The sequence below is a fragment of the Telmatherina bonti genome (assembly GCF_933228915.1).
Source record: "Telmatherina bonti genome assembly, chromosome: 4".
Classification (NCBI taxonomy): Eukaryota; Metazoa; Chordata; class Actinopteri; order Atheriniformes; family Telmatherinidae; genus Telmatherina; species Telmatherina bonti.
This window is the reverse complement of record NC_136622.1, coordinates 29,277,711-29,296,632: the sequence shown is the minus strand read 5'-3', so window position 1 is coordinate 29,296,632 and position 18,922 is coordinate 29,277,711. Positions and strand designations below refer to the sequence as shown.

Below are 18,922 nucleotides of genomic sequence, written 5' to 3'. Positions count from 1 at the left end.
CCTTAAAACAAGATAATTTCATCCTTTAAGCAAAGAAGAAGAATGTTCTTACAAGTTTTTCAAATTATTTATAAAATGAAAAAGTTGGTGTCTGGTAAGTTGAATAGATTTCCAGCAATGGACCCAAAATATTTCTCCTTATCACTCGATAATCAGACAATACACCATCAATTTTGCTGCGTTTTTAGGAACAAACTACTTTTTAATCAGACCAAGACTGAAAGAAGAGAAACATTCAGGAAAATATTCTTTTAAAAATGTGGACTTTAAAATTCAGTCTACCTTAAATAAAATCTTTTACAATTACAAATAATACTAGTCTAAAAGAAAATCATATTACTTATACAATATATTTCCAACTTACAATCAAAACATTTGATACACCTACCGTGAGTTTTTTTAAACGTCTTTTTTTACCTACCTTTTGAAGGTTAAACTGAGTTCTTCTCTTACATACTTTAACAATTGGAGTACTTTGCATTTTGGGCTTCTAGTTGAGAACAAACAGACTTGTTCCTTAGTAGTTAAATTAGTTAGGGTCATAACCAAGCAGTAAACAGTAAACAAATTATGCCAACTGTTTACAGGAAACTGTAATCATTTTCCTTTCTCTTCCACAAGAAATTAAACATTTTAAAGAAATTAAAGAATAGGCTCAATCTGGATTTTGCTCAAAACCTTGCCTGCTGCTTGTTTTCTGGTTTGCTTGTTTTGTTTTTGTTTTGTTTGTTGGTTTTTTTTTCTTTTTTTCATTTTTTTAGGGATATTTCCAGATATTTCTCATTTAAATTGATGAGAATATTACATTATTATTTCTTATATAAATTATTGCCAAAATTGTCAATATTAAGTCAGAATCGCACCAGTAGCATCACATCCATCATTTAAAACATTTTCTTTTATTCATGCAAAGGGACAAAACAACATAATGTGTTTGTTTGCTCCTTTATCTGTCTGTAGCTGCAGCTGATTCATGTGTAATTCTTGTCTTTTATTTTCTTTATTTTCATTTTAATCTCTCTTTCATGGGGTAATTTCTATCAGATGTGAAAGCTGTGTTGTTGTTGTTGTTGTTGCAGCTGATATATCTGCCTCCACCGTGGGGAGACTGTAAGGTGTCGCCCATGGATTCAGACTTCTTTGACAGTTACAGCATCACAGCCTGTCGCATTGACTGTGAAACACGGTACCTGGTGGACAACTGCAACTGTCGCATGGTGCACATGCCCGGTAGGAGATCGCTCTGTCTCTCTCTACGCTGTATTAGTGTTACATCAATCACACTGCTGCAGAGAAATTACTAGACACTTCAGTGTGAGAGGAAAGAAAAATGTGTTGATATGGATGTGTCTTGCTTTGGCTGCAGGCGATGCGCCTTACTGCACCCCCGAGCTGTACAAAGAATGTGCTGACCCAGCTCTCGGTAAGGAAGAGGCTTTGGCCATGTCTACATTTTTAAAAAGCAGATGCACACACACACACACACACACACAAGGTCGTTTCCATCCCTTTGAAGGGCATCATAACAACAATCTAACAACAATCAAAAATTGAACTTAAACTTAACTTAAACCAAGTCTGCTTACCATGATTTAGTGATTTATTTATTTACAACTTGCTTTTTTTCCACTATGGAAAAGGGCAGCCACAATTTTATATCTGTAAAGCATCAATAATGCAAGTAAACACACACTCATACATCCCATGATGTCTTGAAGATGCAGCCGCACTGATCTAAAGGTCAAGCTGTGCTGTGGTGTTTTTTCTCTCCAGACTTCTTGGTGGAACGAGACAATGATTTCTGCGTGTGCGAGACGCCTTGCAACATGACCAGATACAGCAAAGAGCTGTCCTTTGTAAAGATCCCCAGTAAGGCCTCTGCCAAATATCTTGCAAAGAAGTACAACAAATCTGAGCAGTATATCAAGTAAGTATCAGCTAAATAGATGAAGTTTTAGAAATCATTTTATAACGTGCAAATATTTGCACACGTCTGCAATTAAAACCCCCTCATTACTACTTGTTTGACTTCTTGTGTTTAATTATTATAATCTTACAATCACATGAGAGAAGACTGCACTGTGTGCTTTTCCACTACAGCAATGAATCATAGTTCTGCCTCCTGATTCTGTCAGACAGTCTCTGGTAACCTTGATAAAATTATCAGGGTCATAATTCTGAATTTAAACTGGTCACTACAAAGAAAGAGAGGAAATCCCATAAAGATGTTTAAAATCCCTTCTCAACTCCTTTACACTCCTAACTGAACCAAATCAACTATAAAGCCAGCTATAATCTGAAGCATTTGAAGTCTTTCCTTCTGTGTTTGGCCTCCACAGGGAGAATATTCTGGTTTTAGACATCTTTTTTGAGGCTCTCAACTATGAAACCATTGAACAGAAGAAGGCTTATGAAGTGGCTGGACTTTTAGGTATACTTGTACATTTTTATACAGAAAAGATGGTTAATCTTGCTGCTGCATTTTAAATGATTCCTATTTCTCAATATTTTGTTACCCCAGGTGATATTGGTGGTCAGATGGGGCTTTTTATTGGGGCAAGCATTCTGACTATTCTGGAGATATTTGACTACCTTTATGAGGTAAGAAAGTATTTACATGGAAGAAAAATACTTACACTTTAGATGCTAATAAGACGTTGAACTTCTAGTTTTAAGAGTTATTAATTTTATATTGAATTTAACCACATTGCAGAAACTGCTTCTTTCCTTCCTCACTTAGTCTGAGGATTAAATAATTTAAAAGCACCTCAGATTTCTCCTGCTATTCCTGTTTAAATTGCATTTGTTTTTGTTTTAATCCTCCCAGGTGATTAAGTACAAACTGTGTCGCTGCTCCGATAAGAAGCACAAGCACAACAACAACAACGACCAGGGAACGGTCCTGAGCTTAGACGACGTCAAGTGTCACGTCAGTAACTTTCATTGAGCCTCTGCAGCCTTCAGCAGGAAAACTCTTTCCTGAACTTTGTTCACAGCAGCAGAGGATGTGTGTGAACTGTGCCTGGTGAAGCTTTGTGAGCCGTGCGTTAAACACAGTCATGTGCCTGAAGCGAGGGGACGGCCACAGAGACAGGAGGGCAGCAGAAACCAGTCAACAACATGCTGTGATGGCAGAATAACTGCATGGTCGTCTTTAACACATTTTCAAGGCTTAATAACAGATTCAGTAAATAACGGCATGAGCTTAATGAAGGTTGATGTGCGTGTGGTAAATCAGCTGTTATTATCCGTTACCTGTGAGTTTGATTAGGCTCTGTGTGTATTAGTTGTTCATTTGCAGGAGTTTTCTCAGTTCTGCTATCACTTTGTTGGCTTTATCCCCTCCTTATCCAGCTTTTCATCTTTTATATTCATGTCATCCATCCTCATCTTAAGACCATCTGCCCTTTCTAGTACTCAGTATGTTCTGTTAATACCATGTACTACCTCATCTGTCAGGCAACGCCATCACAAAGAATTATGGGCCAAGTAGAACCTGGCTAACTTAGAGATACATTTTAAGTAACAGAAGTAGGATAAAAAATGCAAAGAGACATTAATTCATTTTTAGTTTCTCTTGTCAGTGCTGCTGGCACTGCGTAAACGGGTTGTCAAACTGAGAGATGGAGGGAAAATTAGTTTCATCATCCTGACTTGCATATGGAGAGCAGATGTGTGTTTGCTAATGCTGTCGTTCTGACCTTTTTATTAAAGCTTGACCCTTTTTTGTTTGAAGTTTTTTCACTTATGTCTTCTGAAGGAAGATTTGAGTGAAGAAAATTTGAGACATCCATTAAGCATTTATTATTATTATTATTATTATTATTATTATTATTATTATTATTATTATTATTAAAAAGAAAGAAGTTAGATATCAGACGTGATGAACATATGCTTTTTTACATTGCTAGATGATTTTGTACTGTTCACATCAGATATTATTAATATTCACAATCCAGACATGACCTTACAGTGTCTGGAACCTGGATTTATCATTCATCTTCCTACTATTTGTCACAAGCTCCTTCAGCCAACAACTGGTTGAAACCTTTCATACTGCTATTAGTATCCTTTGTTTTCCTACTATCACCAGCTCAGACATCTGATGAGGCAAAGGCCTCCTGTAGTTAATTTGTTGATCAATAAGTAATTTATACAGAAAGCTACATAATCTGAGTAACTTTGCTAACAGTAGCTTTAATGGGTGGATTCTGACCTCAAAACCTCAAGATGGTTAACAACAGTCAGCACAAAGATTAACACCAACTTTCATCTTTCATTATCGCTGCTGAACCCTGGAGCAAAATAATCCTTGCTTTTTAGAGATAGTGACATAATTAACTCACTATTACGACAAATCTTGCTTTTTTTATCACAAGTCCAAGAGCTGGTTAACCCAGGATTTCATTACAGTGACTTCCAAAAATGTTTTCTCTCTTGGCTTCATTACAGAACTGATGTGGAGGTTTTACATTAGTCAGCATCTTCAAACTCATCACTGTTGAGTTAACTCTGTAGAAAATTTGTAGGTTCTATTTGCATAAAAGAAATGATCAAATTCCTCTGTATTCTGTAAGTCATGACATCTATATTAAGTTTTAGCAACATAACGTCATAAAGGACAAGGAGAATGACTCAGTTTGTTTGGCTCAGTAAATTTGAACTGCATCACTGAGGCATTAGAGAAAGTTATTCATATTTACCTGGATAATCAGGACACTTTATCCGAGATATTCAAACATCAAAAGACAAGTTACTTGATTTCAGTAGTGACTAGAAGTTCTCATACTGCACAGATCTCTGCCAAACCACTGTAATTTATTTTCCCAGTGATAGCCGGCATTATTTTTGAGTTAGAAGGTCTAAAGGCAGAATTATTTCTATATCCCCATAGTAATGAATCCTTTAAAGATTATACAAATATATGAGTACAGTATGGCTTTACAGATAAATTGCATTCATGACTGGTCTGAAATAAGTATTTACTGAATCTATAGTTATGAATGGAAAGCCTGGAAAGGTTTACGTCATTCATATGTCAAGCATCTTAGCTTTCCAATGGTGTTTAACGTGTGCAGGTGCTTGGAAGGGAGAATGAGGCGATTTATTTGTGTTATCCAGCCTTTACAAAAAGCTGCAGCTTGCAGGATTTAGCTTCTGTGGAATGAGCAACGCAGCGACCCATGTGGGTTGACTGTTTGTGCCAGAGTGACCAACACAAGCAGTAATGCAGGGGTGGCTAACTTCGGTCTTTGAGAGTCAGACTTAATATGTAGATTTGAACAGACTTTGGTGTCAAGCTGTGCACCAGTGTGCTAATTACCCTGACTTCTGAGTCAGGTTTGTTGTAGCAAGGAAACTCCTAACACTTGAAGGACTGTGGCTCTCAAGAAGAGATAACCAGTCCTGCACTAATGCTTCATGCAAACCAGTTGGTCTTCAACAACTCCTGGTTAAGGCACAAAATGGAACCAAAGTGGCAACCAGTGTGAGAACGAGGTACCAAGAGACTCTGTCTGGATCTTTCATGTCTTACTGGGGTACTTGATAATGTAAAATGAATTTTTTTTTTTTTTTTTTTGCATCTTACTGAGAGCGTGATAATTCAATCCACCAAAAGCAGGACTCAATACCAACTGGAGAAGATTGTAAGGGATTCTGGCACGTTTTCAGCTGTGTCCCTCATTCCACAGAAGCGTTATACTTACAAGTTGTGCCTCGTTGTAAATATTACTTATCCGGCTTTCCAGAATAGTTTAGTACAACACCAACTGGTATTATTGAAGAACTGATCAACAAAAGTCAAGTTCCTTTTTGTGCCAAGTTTATACTTTCATTAAAACTGAGAGCATATTTTGTCAGGAGCACACACATCTTCAAGTACATTCATGTAAAGGAATGTCATACAAATTGAAATGTTGTTCATCATATCTGTTGTAAAGGAGAGGTCACTGCAGATGTGTTAACAGTGAGACATCACAACAACGCAGATAAGTAGATGCTGAATGTGTTTTTCTATCTTCTAGGGCTCCGATTTGCATGTAGCATTGTACAGCAGGCATCATAAATGTGGTCCAGCAGATCATCTGACTGCACTTTGAGCGTGTCTTGCTGCGTGTTATCTGTTTGTGTGCTTGAGTGCGTTTGGTTTTTTTTGCAGTCTAGCCCCCTAACTTTGGCACCAAATTCAGAAGCTGATGAGGAGAAATGGGAAAATGCTGCCTTCTGTAAGCGTGTGAGCATGCTCAAGAATTTCTCTTCTGACATCTTAAATGTTTTGTCACAGTGAACCTACTTGACTCTGAGCTCAGTTTTAGTCTCAGCAAGAAATGGGAATGTGTAGTTGTGTTGTGTTACTATCAAGCACAATCATACCGTCGGCTGTATTTTTATGTAGATATTCAAATGACTGTGATTAGTAATGTTAATGTGATAGCATAGCTGGGTCTGTGTATAATGTACATGTTGGGTTTATTTAGCATAGGCTAACTGCTTGTCTCAGTTCAGTTTTCTGTATATATGATTGTAGATGGTTTATTTATCTAAAGTTTCTTTTTTCCTGTTTCTGCATTGTTCTAATCACAACAGCTGTACCCATCAGTACATGAAAATAAACAGTCAGGTTGTTGTTAGCGTGCTGCATGATGTCATGCATTTTTTTACAGCTCTGCTTTTCTTTTGGCTTTTATTAAAATTGATGCTTTTAAAAGGAAATGCATTTACAAATGAAAAGATGCTGTTTTAGTCTGGTCATGTATAGATGAATCATGGACTTGCAGCAGTTATATTAAACATTAAACGCTGACTTTATGTAACTTTCTTCATTTTAACTTTGTTATCATTTACGCTCATGTTTTGGAATGATGGTGAGTTTCTAAAAGGACAATCTTCTGAGGAAGAGAAACAAATCCAGACAGTTTAATAGCAGAAATACATTTTTCCTCTGGACTTTTTTTTTTTTTTTTTTTTTTTACCTTAACCATAATTTACTATTTAAAGCCCCATAGCAAGTTTTTCTTTTTTCTTTTTTATTTTTCTTTACAGTGTTAAAGTATGTATTATCACTGAAACATCACACAAAGCACAAAACAATATCAACAAAAAGAGTATATATGGACAACCTCAAAATCTTATATTGTAGCTTCCTTGTGTGGTCAAAATCTCCAAGCAGTCCATGTTTTTCAATGCCTTTTTTTCTGCTAGAAATAAGTAATCCATCACTAGCTGTCAGAGTATGGCTCTTAAGTTTTAAGTTTGTTTTTTGGGGGGTTTTTTTGTTTTTTGTTTTTTTTTGTGGTGGTGGAGGGGTTTTTTTTTTTTTGGTTTTTTTTTGTAAATTACAAGTTTACCTTTTTCAGTTGTCTGAATATACTGAATCCGTATACAGTTTGTTCTTCCTGGCAACCAATATAGTCTTAAAAATATTTGGACTTGTTAGCTACACTTTATGATGCTGGCTTTGCAGGAAGACCAATGCCATGAGTCAAGGTTGTTCCAGCACTAAAAGGGCAAGAGTCTGGGCTTCAAGTGGTGAGTGAAATTTTAAGTGAAATTGTAAGTGAAATTGTCGGTGAAAATTAACTAAATTTAAACTGAAACGTCATGGTTATACTAAGTGAAAGGGCAGCAGAAACACTGATCTACTCACAAAGCAGCCAGAGTTTGCAAATACCAACACGGCTCACACTTCACACATATTGTACAAAGGCCATTGGTTAGTCTGTTAGTCAGACATACTTTATAATGTTACACAACTTCCAAGTGATTAACAAACAGGGATATCTTGCTAGATTATTTCTTGTGGCGATTCATCATTCTGTTTATTCACCTTCATATTCTGTGTCTCATTCTGCTTTGACATAAAAGCATCTTGCTTGGTGAGATGATGTCATGCTCTAAAACAGTGGTCTCCAACTCCGTTCCTCGAGAGCTACCATCCTGAAAATCACTGTATTAATGCAGCCCATTTAACCAAGATATGACACCGGTATGGAACTGTTTTATATCAAATACATAGCTGCTTTAGAAACAACAAAACAAAAAAATAAACCAACAATCCACCTTTATTAATAGTCACTCCAAGCGCTTTTACACATCCATGTTCACCCATATGAACGTTATTTAGTATGTCTTACTGTCTTACATTAAATAAAAATGAAGAAATAAAATCTGTAACAGGAAATTAAATATTATTATTATTATTATTATTATTATTATTATTATTATTATTATTATTATTACATTTGTTGGTGGCCTGATCCAATCCACTGAAATGAGACATTTTCTTATAGTAATTCACTCGTAGAGTGTACATGTGGAGGGATTTATGTTTTGCAGTTTGTACGGCCACTAGAAGAGAGAAATCGAGGTAGATAAGAGATTCACTAACCAATAAATTATTGACTGAATATGTTCACATATACCAGAGGTTCCCAAGTCTAGTCCTTCAGATCTACTATCCTCCAACCTTTATATACAGCCTTTTTCCCACATACATAAATCAAATGGATGAATTGCCTCATCTCCATGTTATCCAGCTCTGCAGAGGCCCGGTAACGAGACACTCATCTGATTCAGGCGTGTCGCAGAAGCATTGCACCTAAAAGTTGCAGGATAGTAAAGACCAGGCTTGTCCATCCATCCATTCTCTATCGGATCACGGGGGCAGCAGCCTAAGCAGGGAAGCCCAGACTTCCCTCTCCCCAGTCACATCTGACAACTCTGTGGGGGGGATCCCAAGGCGTTCCCAGGCCAGCTGAGAGATATACCCAGGCTTGTGTACCTCTGATATATATACCCACATACATGCACATCTGTCACCACATCATATACAGTATATTGTTATACTAAATGGTAAAGTATGAATCTCCTGGAGACAATTGGTGCGAGAATGCTTCACTTTTTAATGTAGTTTGGCAGTTTTGAATTTCATAGAGCTACATGTTTTTTGTTTTCATTGTGTTATCGTTCGAGTCATTATTATATAAAATGTCTTTTACTTTCATAATATCTTTTGTCAAAATTCGAATGTTTTGTAAACAGTCCAGTAACTTGTGGTGGTACAGGAAAATGTTTGTGTGGCCTCCCACCAGGCCTCCGCCCTTCCAGCAGGTTTGAGGTATTTCCACATTTAGAGGTCACAAAAGGGTTTAAGGGCTTTCTGTATGTGTCCACATTCTTATTTTGGGATTCTTTCTTACAAGATCGAGTCTAGTCTGGCTCTGAAATAATGACACTCATCTGTAATTCCCGTTTTGCTTGTATGTATATTTTTAAGCAAAGTAAGCTGGATTTTCCCACTTTGTTCCTGCTCTAGGAAACCAAACTGCTGACTTTAGTTCCTTCATTTGTTGCCTTTCTGTTTGCTTTCCAGCTCTTACACAACAAGGTCCTCTTTTGTTTCAGCCCTTTGAAACACATATTTCCTCCCACGTTGATCTTCTGACTTTCAATGACCAGGCTAAAAGTTGTGGAGCAGTAGCCTCCACTGCGGTGGGGAATATTGCAAACATTTAATTAACCACACAGAATACAACTAAACTATAACATTATTAAAACATACATTCAAAAACTCAATGACTAGTATGTAAGCTAGCTATACTGTGATTTTTGCAGAACCAACTATCTATATTAGCTGCAGTAGAATTGAGTGCAGCTGCTTATTTGTTTTATGTGCGCTGTATCTGGAACCGTCAACAGAAACACAACTGTATGTAAGATGTGGCAAAATATAATTAGTGGAGAATAACTGAAAAAAAAAAAGATGTCCTAGTTTGTGAAGATGTAGACAAGAAAGTAAAGAGATACAATATGTAAAATACAAATGAGTTGGAAGAGAAGAAGTAGTAAATGCATTGAAAGATGAGCTGCTATCATATAACAGTGGAACTTTTTATGTAACTTTTTATGTTAGCAGAGCATTTCATGAATTTTTTCATTATATTCCAATTATATATTTTAAATGTCATCCAAGCAAATAATTTGCAGCCAATCTAAAAATAATTCTTGTCCATGGATCACAGAAACCCAGTAAGAAGAAAAATAACTCATCTCAACCACTATTATAAAAACATGAAAGAAAAATGAAAAACATAGATAGAAATAATGTAAAAGAACTTAGTAATAGTTCTAAACAAATGACATATCCCAGTTACTTTATTGAAAATAAGGAGAAAATGACTAATTTAAAATAAATAACCAGCCGTTTTAATAAATTGTTTGTAAAAATTAGAGCAAAGTTGGAAAGAGAAATCAGAGATAGAGGTGAAACATTACCAAGAATCTCATTTTTAAGACATAAAAGATCAGCATCCCTTGCAGTTAATACTATCATTCACAAATTGTAAAGATAGAAAACAAATTGCAGAAAGAGTATTTACTGATATCAGAATAGATTTTGACACCATTGATCACAAAATATTGACTAACAAGCTATAACATAATGGGATTAGAGAGAAGAGGCTGGAATGGGTAAAAAGGTACTTGACAAAATGGAAACAATGTGTGACAATTTGTGAAGTCACATCTGTGTTTGGACACGCACACTACTGTATATAATGCACAAGGGAGGACTTGCAGGATTACACAGGAAGTTATTAGATTTAAAAGATAATTTGGTCGAGGTAAATTATCCATGGATTTAAATAAAAGTATCATTATGCCATTTGGAAACAGTAGGACAAGGTGAAATATGAGTGAATATGGAAGATGTTATAGTAGAGATGGTGATAATAAACTTCTTGGTTTAATTATTAACCACATGATTTGCCGGAAGTCACACATAAAATATATACATACAAAAATAGCAAAAAGAAAATGTCTCAGTTTTAGGTAAATAAAAGCATGTTTTTCATAAAAGAAAAAAAAGCACCTAATCGTCTTTACAGTTTAGTTATCTTGTCATTCTAATCCAAATTATTGTTTAAAAATATGGATACAAAACATCTTATACAACAATATAAAAAAAAGTAATAGGACTTCTTTGTAAGATGGGATATTGGGAACATAAAAAAAACTTCTTAAATTTGAGATTTCTTATAAATAGCAACAACAATGTTTATAGTAAAAAAACAATTTACAAACTGAGCACATACAAAAGATTTTTACATCAAGATCTGAACAACTAAAGCATGTAGATTATAGTGGAAAGTGCAAAAGAGTGAAATAAACTTTTTTTTGTAATCAAGAAAAGGTTTAATGAAACTTGCAACATGGGCACTTAATATTTTTTAATCTGAATTGTGATTCTGTGCAGTCACCAAAGCTGTAATAAAAACTTAGTTTTACATCATTTGAATAATGCAGTTTGCATATGAGAAGCAGTTCATAGTCATAAAAGTTAATCTCCAGATCTTTGTCCTCTTTACCTTGGGCCTGCTGAACTCCAAGACTGGACTGAATGGGCGGTCCGGTGTCTCCCCCCATACAGGCCAATAAAATCAGAGTGTTGTTGCATAACAGGACTGCAGTCAGTGCAGCTTCACCTCCATTCAGCTCTGCATCTCCTCACAATGGCAGCTCCGAAGAAAGTCTGCATCGTGGGCTCCGGAAACTGGCAAGTTCACGTGTTGATGTGATGATATGTCAGGTTCAGGTCAGGTTAGATGCTACCGTCAGGGCTGCCACGTCGTTAGGTGCAGTTTTCTACCGATGCTCTCCATACTGACAAGAGTGAAGTTTGATTTGCCTTTCCATTACTAGAAACTACAAACAGCTTAGTTAGCTGGAGCACATTCTAGTTTCAGTCACTTGCTGAGAAATTGGCTGACTATTCAGAAAACTAATCACATGTCAGTTTTGGTGGTTTTTGCTGCTGTTGAAGTCAGCCGTAATGTGTGTACTGCATATTAGCTCGCTGTCACGCAGCTTTCCATGTAAAATTCCAAGAAATTCCAACAATCGCGTCGACTTGGAAAATCCAAAGGGATAAATACATCATTTCAAGCATAAAACAAATTAGCAAAATTATCCTGTAAATTCGGCATATATCTTTGGTTTATTAGCCCAAATTAATTTGTTTTATTATGTGATTTTACACTATGTATTATTATTGTAGCATTGGTTGGAAAGAAGTTTGATTTAAAGTTAACATTTTAATGCCGAAATCATTTCTGCCCGTAAATAAGAATAAAAACGACAAAGTTGTGGGTGAACTCTTACAGTAAAGCTGTTAAAATAAGCTAACATTTAAAAATGTAGATTTCTCAATGTAGTTTGGTGAACTGTGAGTAAACTCATACCTGAAGCGTGTCAGGCGGCGCTGCTCAAAGAAAAGCAATAAAAGTATCAAAGAAATGTTGATAACATGTGATGTTAGACTGCAGTAAATTTAACATTGTGCCAAATAAACTTTGACCTGTAAACCTTAACCTGTTCACAATACAGGGGCTCTGCTATCGCCAAGATTGTGGGTACCAATGCTGCCAAAAATCCAAATTTTGACAACACAGTCAAAATGTGGGTGTTTGAGGAGATGGTAAATGAGCGCAAACTGACTGAAATAATCAACACAAGCCATGAAAATGTGAAGTATCTGCCTGGACACAAGCTTCCAACAAATGTGGTAGGTGGTTATTGGTGTAACCTTTTGTGCATATATCTACATAATTTGGCCCCAAAGGCAGCAGGGTCTTAACACTTAAGAACACTTATGTTAGATTTATTTGCATATTATTTTCATTTATCTTATAATATCCTCACATTCTCCTTTCTTTCCCTCAGCTGGCAGTGCCAGACCTGGTGGAAGCATCCAGTGATGCAGACATTTTGGTTTTTGTGATCCCACACCAATTCATCGGCAAAGTGTGCGACACCATGAAGGGCAGGATTAAGAGCGATGCATTGGGAATATCCCTCATCAAGGTCTGACTTTACTGGGGTTTTTTTGTTTGTTTGTTTATAATACCAAATGTTTAGTTTTGCCTTTACAAGGAGTCTGATGATGTGATGTCAAGTTTATGCATTTTCATGTGTGTTATTTTTCAGTACACTACCTTGTGCATGTTTTTGTTCTTCCAGGGTGTCGACGAAGGGCCTGAAGGACTTAAACTCATCTCTGATGTGATCCAAGAGAAACTCGGCATTACCATGAGCGTGCTGATGGGGGCAAATATTGCCAATGAGGTTGCTGATGAGAAGTTTTGTGAGACCACTATTGGTGAGTCTGATCGCTGTTTTGATGAGAATATATATTTTTCTGATCAAGATTGGAAAATCCAAATGTAGAGGTAATCCTACTTCCAGCTTTTGGCATCCATTGGGTCAGTACATTTAATAACCAGTGTGACGTGTCCTTCCTTTCTGCATCTACATGCTTCATAGGATTTGCTCTCAGTATGCAACAAAATAAAAGCAACACACCTCCTTGGGAAGGATTATTAGCTGGATTATTGCATCAGGGTGGGTTAATTCAGCTTGCTGCAGGCCATGCTAACATTCTTCTGCTTGCAGGATGTAAGAATAAAAACCACGGGGCTCTGCTGAAGGAGCTCATGCAGACCAACAACTTCAGAGTAACCGTTGTAGAGGAGTACGACGTGGTGGAAATCTGTGGAGCTCTGAAGGTGAGCCACATGTTCAACTTCTCTTTAAAACTATGTGTAGGTGGATGAAAATGAAGGAGAAGTCAATTTCATTCAGACTGAGGTTATAATCTCTGAAAGGCTCAGGGGGATGAAGGGATGTGATTAATGCTCCAAATTTAATGAGAAAGATGATGAAGTTCGTCCATTCATTAATGGGACGGATTAGCAGAATGCCATTAATTCTCCAGGTTGTCTGCAGCTGTCCAGAGGAGGTAGGTGCATCTCATGCCTTTTACATCTGCAGCATTTTGTTTAGTTTTCTCTTTTGTCTGTTGTGCAGAACATCGTCGCGGTCGGCGCAGGTTTCTGTGATGGTCTGGGCTTTGGGGACAACACAAAAGCAGCAGTGATCAGGCTGGGCCTGATGGAGATGATCGCCTTTGCTCGCATTTTCTGCACTGCCGGGCCTGTGTCCTCTGCAACCTTCCTGGAGAGCTGCGGCGTGGCCGACCTCATCACAACCTGCTATGGCGGCCGCAACCGGAAAGTAGCTGAAGCTTTTGTGAAGACGGGGAAGGTGAGAGTTTTTTGTTTTGTTTTTTTCTCGCTATGTTATATATACACTACTCACAAAAAGTTAGGGATATTTGGCTTTCAGGTGAAATTTATGGAAAATGCAATATGTTCATGCTACAGTGATATAATATCATAAAAGTAAGACATTTAAGGAGAAGGATGCACTACTGATTTCCTCATCTCAAAAAATTCATTCAACACAAAAGGTAACAACAATGGTAGTTACATCACAACAAAAAATTTGAACGTCTCAATATCTCGTCATGTGCCCTTGAGCATCAATTACAGCTTGACAACGACGTCTCATGCTGTTCACAAGGCAACTTATTGCCTGCTGAGGCATGGCATCCCACTCTTCTTGAAGGGCAGCCCTCAGGTCATTGAGGTTCTGGGGTGCAGGGTTTCGAGCCTCTACACGACGGCTCAGCTGATCCCACAGGTTTTCAATGGGATTCAGGTCTGGAGAGAGTGCAGGCCATTCCATTTGAGGTACACCAGTCTCCAACAGCCGTTCCCTGATGATGCGGCCTCGATGAGCAGGAGCATTGTCGTCCATGAAGATGAAATTAGGCCTGTGCTGTTCATGTAGGGGCACAATCACTGGATTAATGATGTTATTCAGGTAGTATGGGCTTGTCACTGTACCATTCACAAAGTGTAGGGCAGTTCTGTACCAAGTGGACACCCCTGCCCACACTGTAACACCGCCACCACCAAAAGCTGGCCTGGTGACAACAGTGGCTGATGCATAGCGCTCTCCCTGACGTCTCCAACATCGTTGCCGGCCATCATTTCTGCTCAGTGTGAATCGACTTTCATCAGAGAACAGCACTGAGGCCCACTGGTTCCTCGTCCAGCGTAAATGCTCCCTGGCCCATGCAAGACGATGATGCCTGTGCCTGGTGGTGCGGTCAGGTACCCGTGCAGGTCGTCTAGCACGCAGACCACGCTGATGGAAACGGTTTCGAATGGTCTGACGTGACACTTGGGTGCCTCTCACCTCTCTTAAACGTGCCTGGAGTTGAGTGGCATTCATCATCCGGTTTCTCAGGGCAGTGTTCACAATGTAGCGGTCATCAGCACGGGATGTGGCCAAAGGACGTCCACTTCTAGGCCTTTCTGTGACTCTTCCAGTCTCTCCATATCTCTGTTGCAACCTGCTGATGACACTCTGTGACACTCCAAGCTCAGTGGCCACTTCTGTCTGAGAACGTCCTGTTTGAAGCATCGCAATGGCAAGGGACTGTTGTTCCATTGTTAGGTGTCGTCTTGGTCTCATGATGTCAAAATGTGAACAGCATGATGAGGACAACTGTTTAAACACCAGCTGTAATTGAACCAGGACATTTATTGGTCAATTCAAGGATCACACACCTGCCGTGATTTTTGCCATTAAGCTCCTTGTTAGAGAACAGCAACTTGTGCAAAATTTATTGAAACATTTAACAGTTGGACATGTGCATTTAAAAGCTTAGAGAAGATCACATTAAGTTCACCTGTACAGGTTTGAATGCATTTTAGGCTTGTTGTGAAATTTCACCCAAAAGCTGAATATCCCTAACTTTTTGTGAATAGTGTATTTGTTATATATATTTTTAACCTATGTCTGTCTGAGCAATTATTTATTTATGTTTAATACGCACTGAGAGGTGGAAGAGTGATTGTTTTAGTGTTTTATTGAGTCGCCAGACAATTTGAATTTCCCTTTTAGGGATGAATAAAGTCCTATCTATCTAGCTAGCTAGCTATCTAGCTATCTATGTTCTCTGAAGTAGCCCTTCCCTGTCAACTTGGGTTAACTTATGTCATGAATTTTACTGCAGGTGAAATAAGACGTTATTTGCTGAATACTTGCCCAGACTCTTTAAAGACAGATCGTGCAGCACAATCTAAACTTCAGAAGCCATACAAAGATAAACCACAACTCCAATAAGACAATGTTTAAAACAGAAAACAATGATGTGCAAATCCTTTTCAGGCCCCAATTTCTGGTTAAAATTAAAAAGGAAAAAAAAGTCGCCACCGGTATTTAATTAAGCAAGTAGCCACATGCTTCCTGTTGGATATTTATTGCATGAGCGATTATATTTCACCTGGCAACAAGTTATTTAATTTCCAACTGATGCAATAAGTAGCTTATGCTTTTTTTAAACAACAATGTGGAAAGACGCATCATGTGGTTATGGAAAATGTTTATGTGCAAAATCATTGGCATGCATCAATCAGAGACAACGAACTGGAGAGCTGTCCAACACTTTATATATTATTTCTCCAAGAAAAATAATGTTGAAATCTTTTTTTGATTGATGCTTATTTGGAGAGTGATGAAATAATATAATTACTTAGCATGGAAAGAGGAATTTAAATATCATGCTATTGTGTTGGCTGTAATGTTTGGAGCAAGTGTTCTTGTGTTTGGTGTCTGTTGTTGTTGAGTGCTTGTATGTTTATGAAGTTTAAGTAGATGAATTAATAAGTTGATCATTTTGTGGAGACCCCAGGAAGAGTAGCTGCTATGAACTGACAGACAATAGGGAGCTAATAAACAAACTAACATTAAAGACGGGAAGGATAGGAAGGAACCATCATGATCACCAATCACAAAAACATTTGGTGAAGTCAATCCGTTCCAGAGTGATGCGTTATCAATGCAGCACCACCTGTGTGATTGAAAGGTCATGAAGATTCAATGTTTGTTTTCAGCCTTGCTGCTTAAATGCAGAAATTCCTGCAGATTTTCAGGATCTTTTGATATTATGGACAATTTTTGTTTCCAACCGACGACACACATTGCTGAACATCAAAAAGTAAATTTACCAGAATGAGCCAAATGACTGCTTTGTTCACTGACTGATGTTAAAGGCTCAGAATCCAGAAATTAAGAAGCGCATAAGACGGACTGTTTGTTCACAAAGTGTTAAACTTGACCCAGTTCTTCCCTGTTAATGACTGAGACTTTCGGGGTTGCTTCTTTCATACCTCGTAACGATACTTGTTTCCAGTTAACCTGTTCATCTTTGAGATGTTCAATGTTTTTAAAATTCCTTAACTCATAATTTTTAGCTTGTTCCATCTTTTTAGGATCGTGTTTAAAGTGATCAAGTCGAAGTGTGTAAATATTTGCGAATAATAAAAAGAAAAAAAAGATTGAACATTAAATACTTCTTGCAATGTTATAGACTGAAAATGATTTGTAAGTAATCGTTCTTTACATTTTACACTGTCCAAACATCATTGTAGGTGGGTAGTAGTACATTATTACTGCATTACACAAAAAGTACATTAGAAAATATATTAAACCCTTTTAAAGCTATCGATTGATAATCCTCAACATTAAACCCTTTATGTATTATTTGAAGGTTATTTTTATGTACATTTAATGCATCATTTGGTGTATATTTGTTTTGTTTTTTCAACTTGACACCAAACTTGCGCCTGTCTCGCTCAGTCCATCGAGGATTTGGAGAAAGAGATGCTAAATGGTCAGAAGCTTCAGGGACCAGCAACAGCAGCTGAAGTTTACCTCATCCTCAAGCACAAAAACCTGATTGACAAGTAAGTCGAGCAATGCACACACTTGCTGTAATCAATGCTACAGAGAGCATCAACTGAGCATTAACACCTCCTTCCTGTACAGGTTCCCTCTGTTCAATGCAGTGTATCAGATCTGCTACCAGGGCCATCCAGTCACAGAGTTCATCAGCTGCTTGCAAAACCACCCGGAGCACATGTGAAAAGCAAAAACTGAGTGCCTTCTTAACTGGGAACATAACCACTTTTTTTGTTTTTATGTCCCCAAAAAGAAATCCATGGATGTGATTCCTCACTCCAAAGCTGTCGTTCAGCTTCACGACTCCAGCCAGCGAATCCATGATGAGGTTGCATGTGTGTAGATTCAGTCCAGTCAAACCATTTTTAACTACTTCCTTTTTATTTGAAGTTGTGCTGAAACTTGAAGGATAATTGTTCTTTAGCTCTTCTGCCTGAAATGCATCCATTTTAAGATCTTGATTAAAAATCAGACATTGTAATCAATGCTTAACATGATTCAACTTAAGTTGTAAATTTAAATTTGAATGAAAATGTGACATTGACTGATTTAGTTTCTATGTGAGTAAATAATGAATCCAGTTACGTTCTGGATTTAGTAGATTGTTTTACTTAAAGCATTATTGTTGCCGTCCAGTGAAGACTTGTGCTGCATAATTCTGTACTGTAAATGGACATCCTGTCAAACGCACAGCAACTGTTTTTAACTAAGCTAAGGTGCCTTAAACTATACGAGTGTCAATTTTTGGCCTTTTTATTTCCCCCATTTTTAAATGTTAAAAAAGAAACTTGACTTTTTGCTTATTTTGCCTTTGGGGGGAGGAGGTCCAAATGAGGAGTTGAAAAAGATGCTATACAACCCCAGAAGAGAGTACCGGCCATTTAAAGCTGCTAATTTATGTGGACTTTGTCAAACTTGAAAACAAATACTCAAATATTTTGATTTCAAAGAACACATTTTGGAAGTGAGAACCTAAATGAATTTTTTACTTTTAGAGCCGACCTGAAGGGGAACAGTTAAAAGCTAACCAGAATTATCATTTTGCTTAACATCCATCCACTGCATGATTTGTTACCGTGATCCTGCCTAACCAAGTTTTAACTCGGCTAGTTTGTGATGGAAACTTTCTATTCGTCTCAAATAAATTAATTCTGATCTCACGGTCTCAATTCATTTTCTATTGTCTCAGTAAACCTCCTAGTACAGCCTTCCAATGTCTTGTTCTCCAAAGTACCAAGAAAAGAGACACCATGACACAGCAACAGAAGCAAAT

At 37.5% G+C, this 18,922-nt stretch overlaps 2 protein-coding genes across 2 annotated transcripts in view; both read left to right on the top strand.

The window, feature by feature from the left end:
* LOC306754841 (acid-sensing ion channel 1-like) overlaps window positions 1-2,947 on the top strand; it is a gene marked incomplete at both ends in the record, with an annotated part of 48,730 nt that extends 45,783 nt beyond the window's left edge. The window contains 6 exons of the mRNA XM_079238932.1: window positions 1,080-1,230; window positions 1,367-1,423; window positions 1,774-1,927; window positions 2,340-2,431; window positions 2,522-2,601; window positions 2,828-2,947. Of these exons, the coding sequence (XP_079095058.1) occupies window positions 1,080-1,230; window positions 1,367-1,423; window positions 1,774-1,927; window positions 2,340-2,431; window positions 2,522-2,601; window positions 2,828-2,947 (654 nt within the window). The remainder of the gene's footprint in view (window positions 1-1,079; window positions 1,231-1,366; window positions 1,424-1,773; window positions 1,928-2,339; window positions 2,432-2,521; window positions 2,602-2,827) is intronic.
* Window positions 2,948-11,482: 8,535 nt separating this feature from the next.
* LOC306755512 (glycerol-3-phosphate dehydrogenase [NAD(+)], cytoplasmic) lies at window positions 11,483-18,800 on the top strand. Its single transcript, XM_079239918.1, has 8 exons — window positions 11,483-11,554; window positions 12,385-12,562; window positions 12,721-12,861; window positions 13,018-13,156; window positions 13,450-13,562; window positions 13,864-14,100; window positions 17,548-17,654; window positions 17,737-18,800. The coding sequence occupies exons 1-8, from the start codon at window positions 11,511-11,513 to the stop codon at window positions 17,831-17,833; spliced, it is 1,056 nt and encodes a 351-aa protein (XP_079096044.1). The 5' UTR covers window positions 11,483-11,510; the 3' UTR covers window positions 17,834-18,800.
* The last annotated feature ends 122 nt before the right edge of the window (window positions 18,801-18,922 follow it).

Coding starts and splice junctions, on each gene's coding strand:
- LOC306755512 (XM_079239918.1), top strand. CDS start 11,511: ATGGCAGCTCCGAAGAAAGTCTGCATCGTGGGCTCCGGAAACTG. Junction 12,862..13,017: donor TGGGAATATCCCTCATCAAG/GTCTGACTTTAC, acceptor TTGTTCTTCCAG/GGTGTCGACGAAGGGCCTGA. Junction 13,157..13,449: donor GTTTTGTGAGACCACTATTG/GTGAGTCTGATC, acceptor TTCTGCTTGCAG/GATGTAAGAATAAAAACCAC.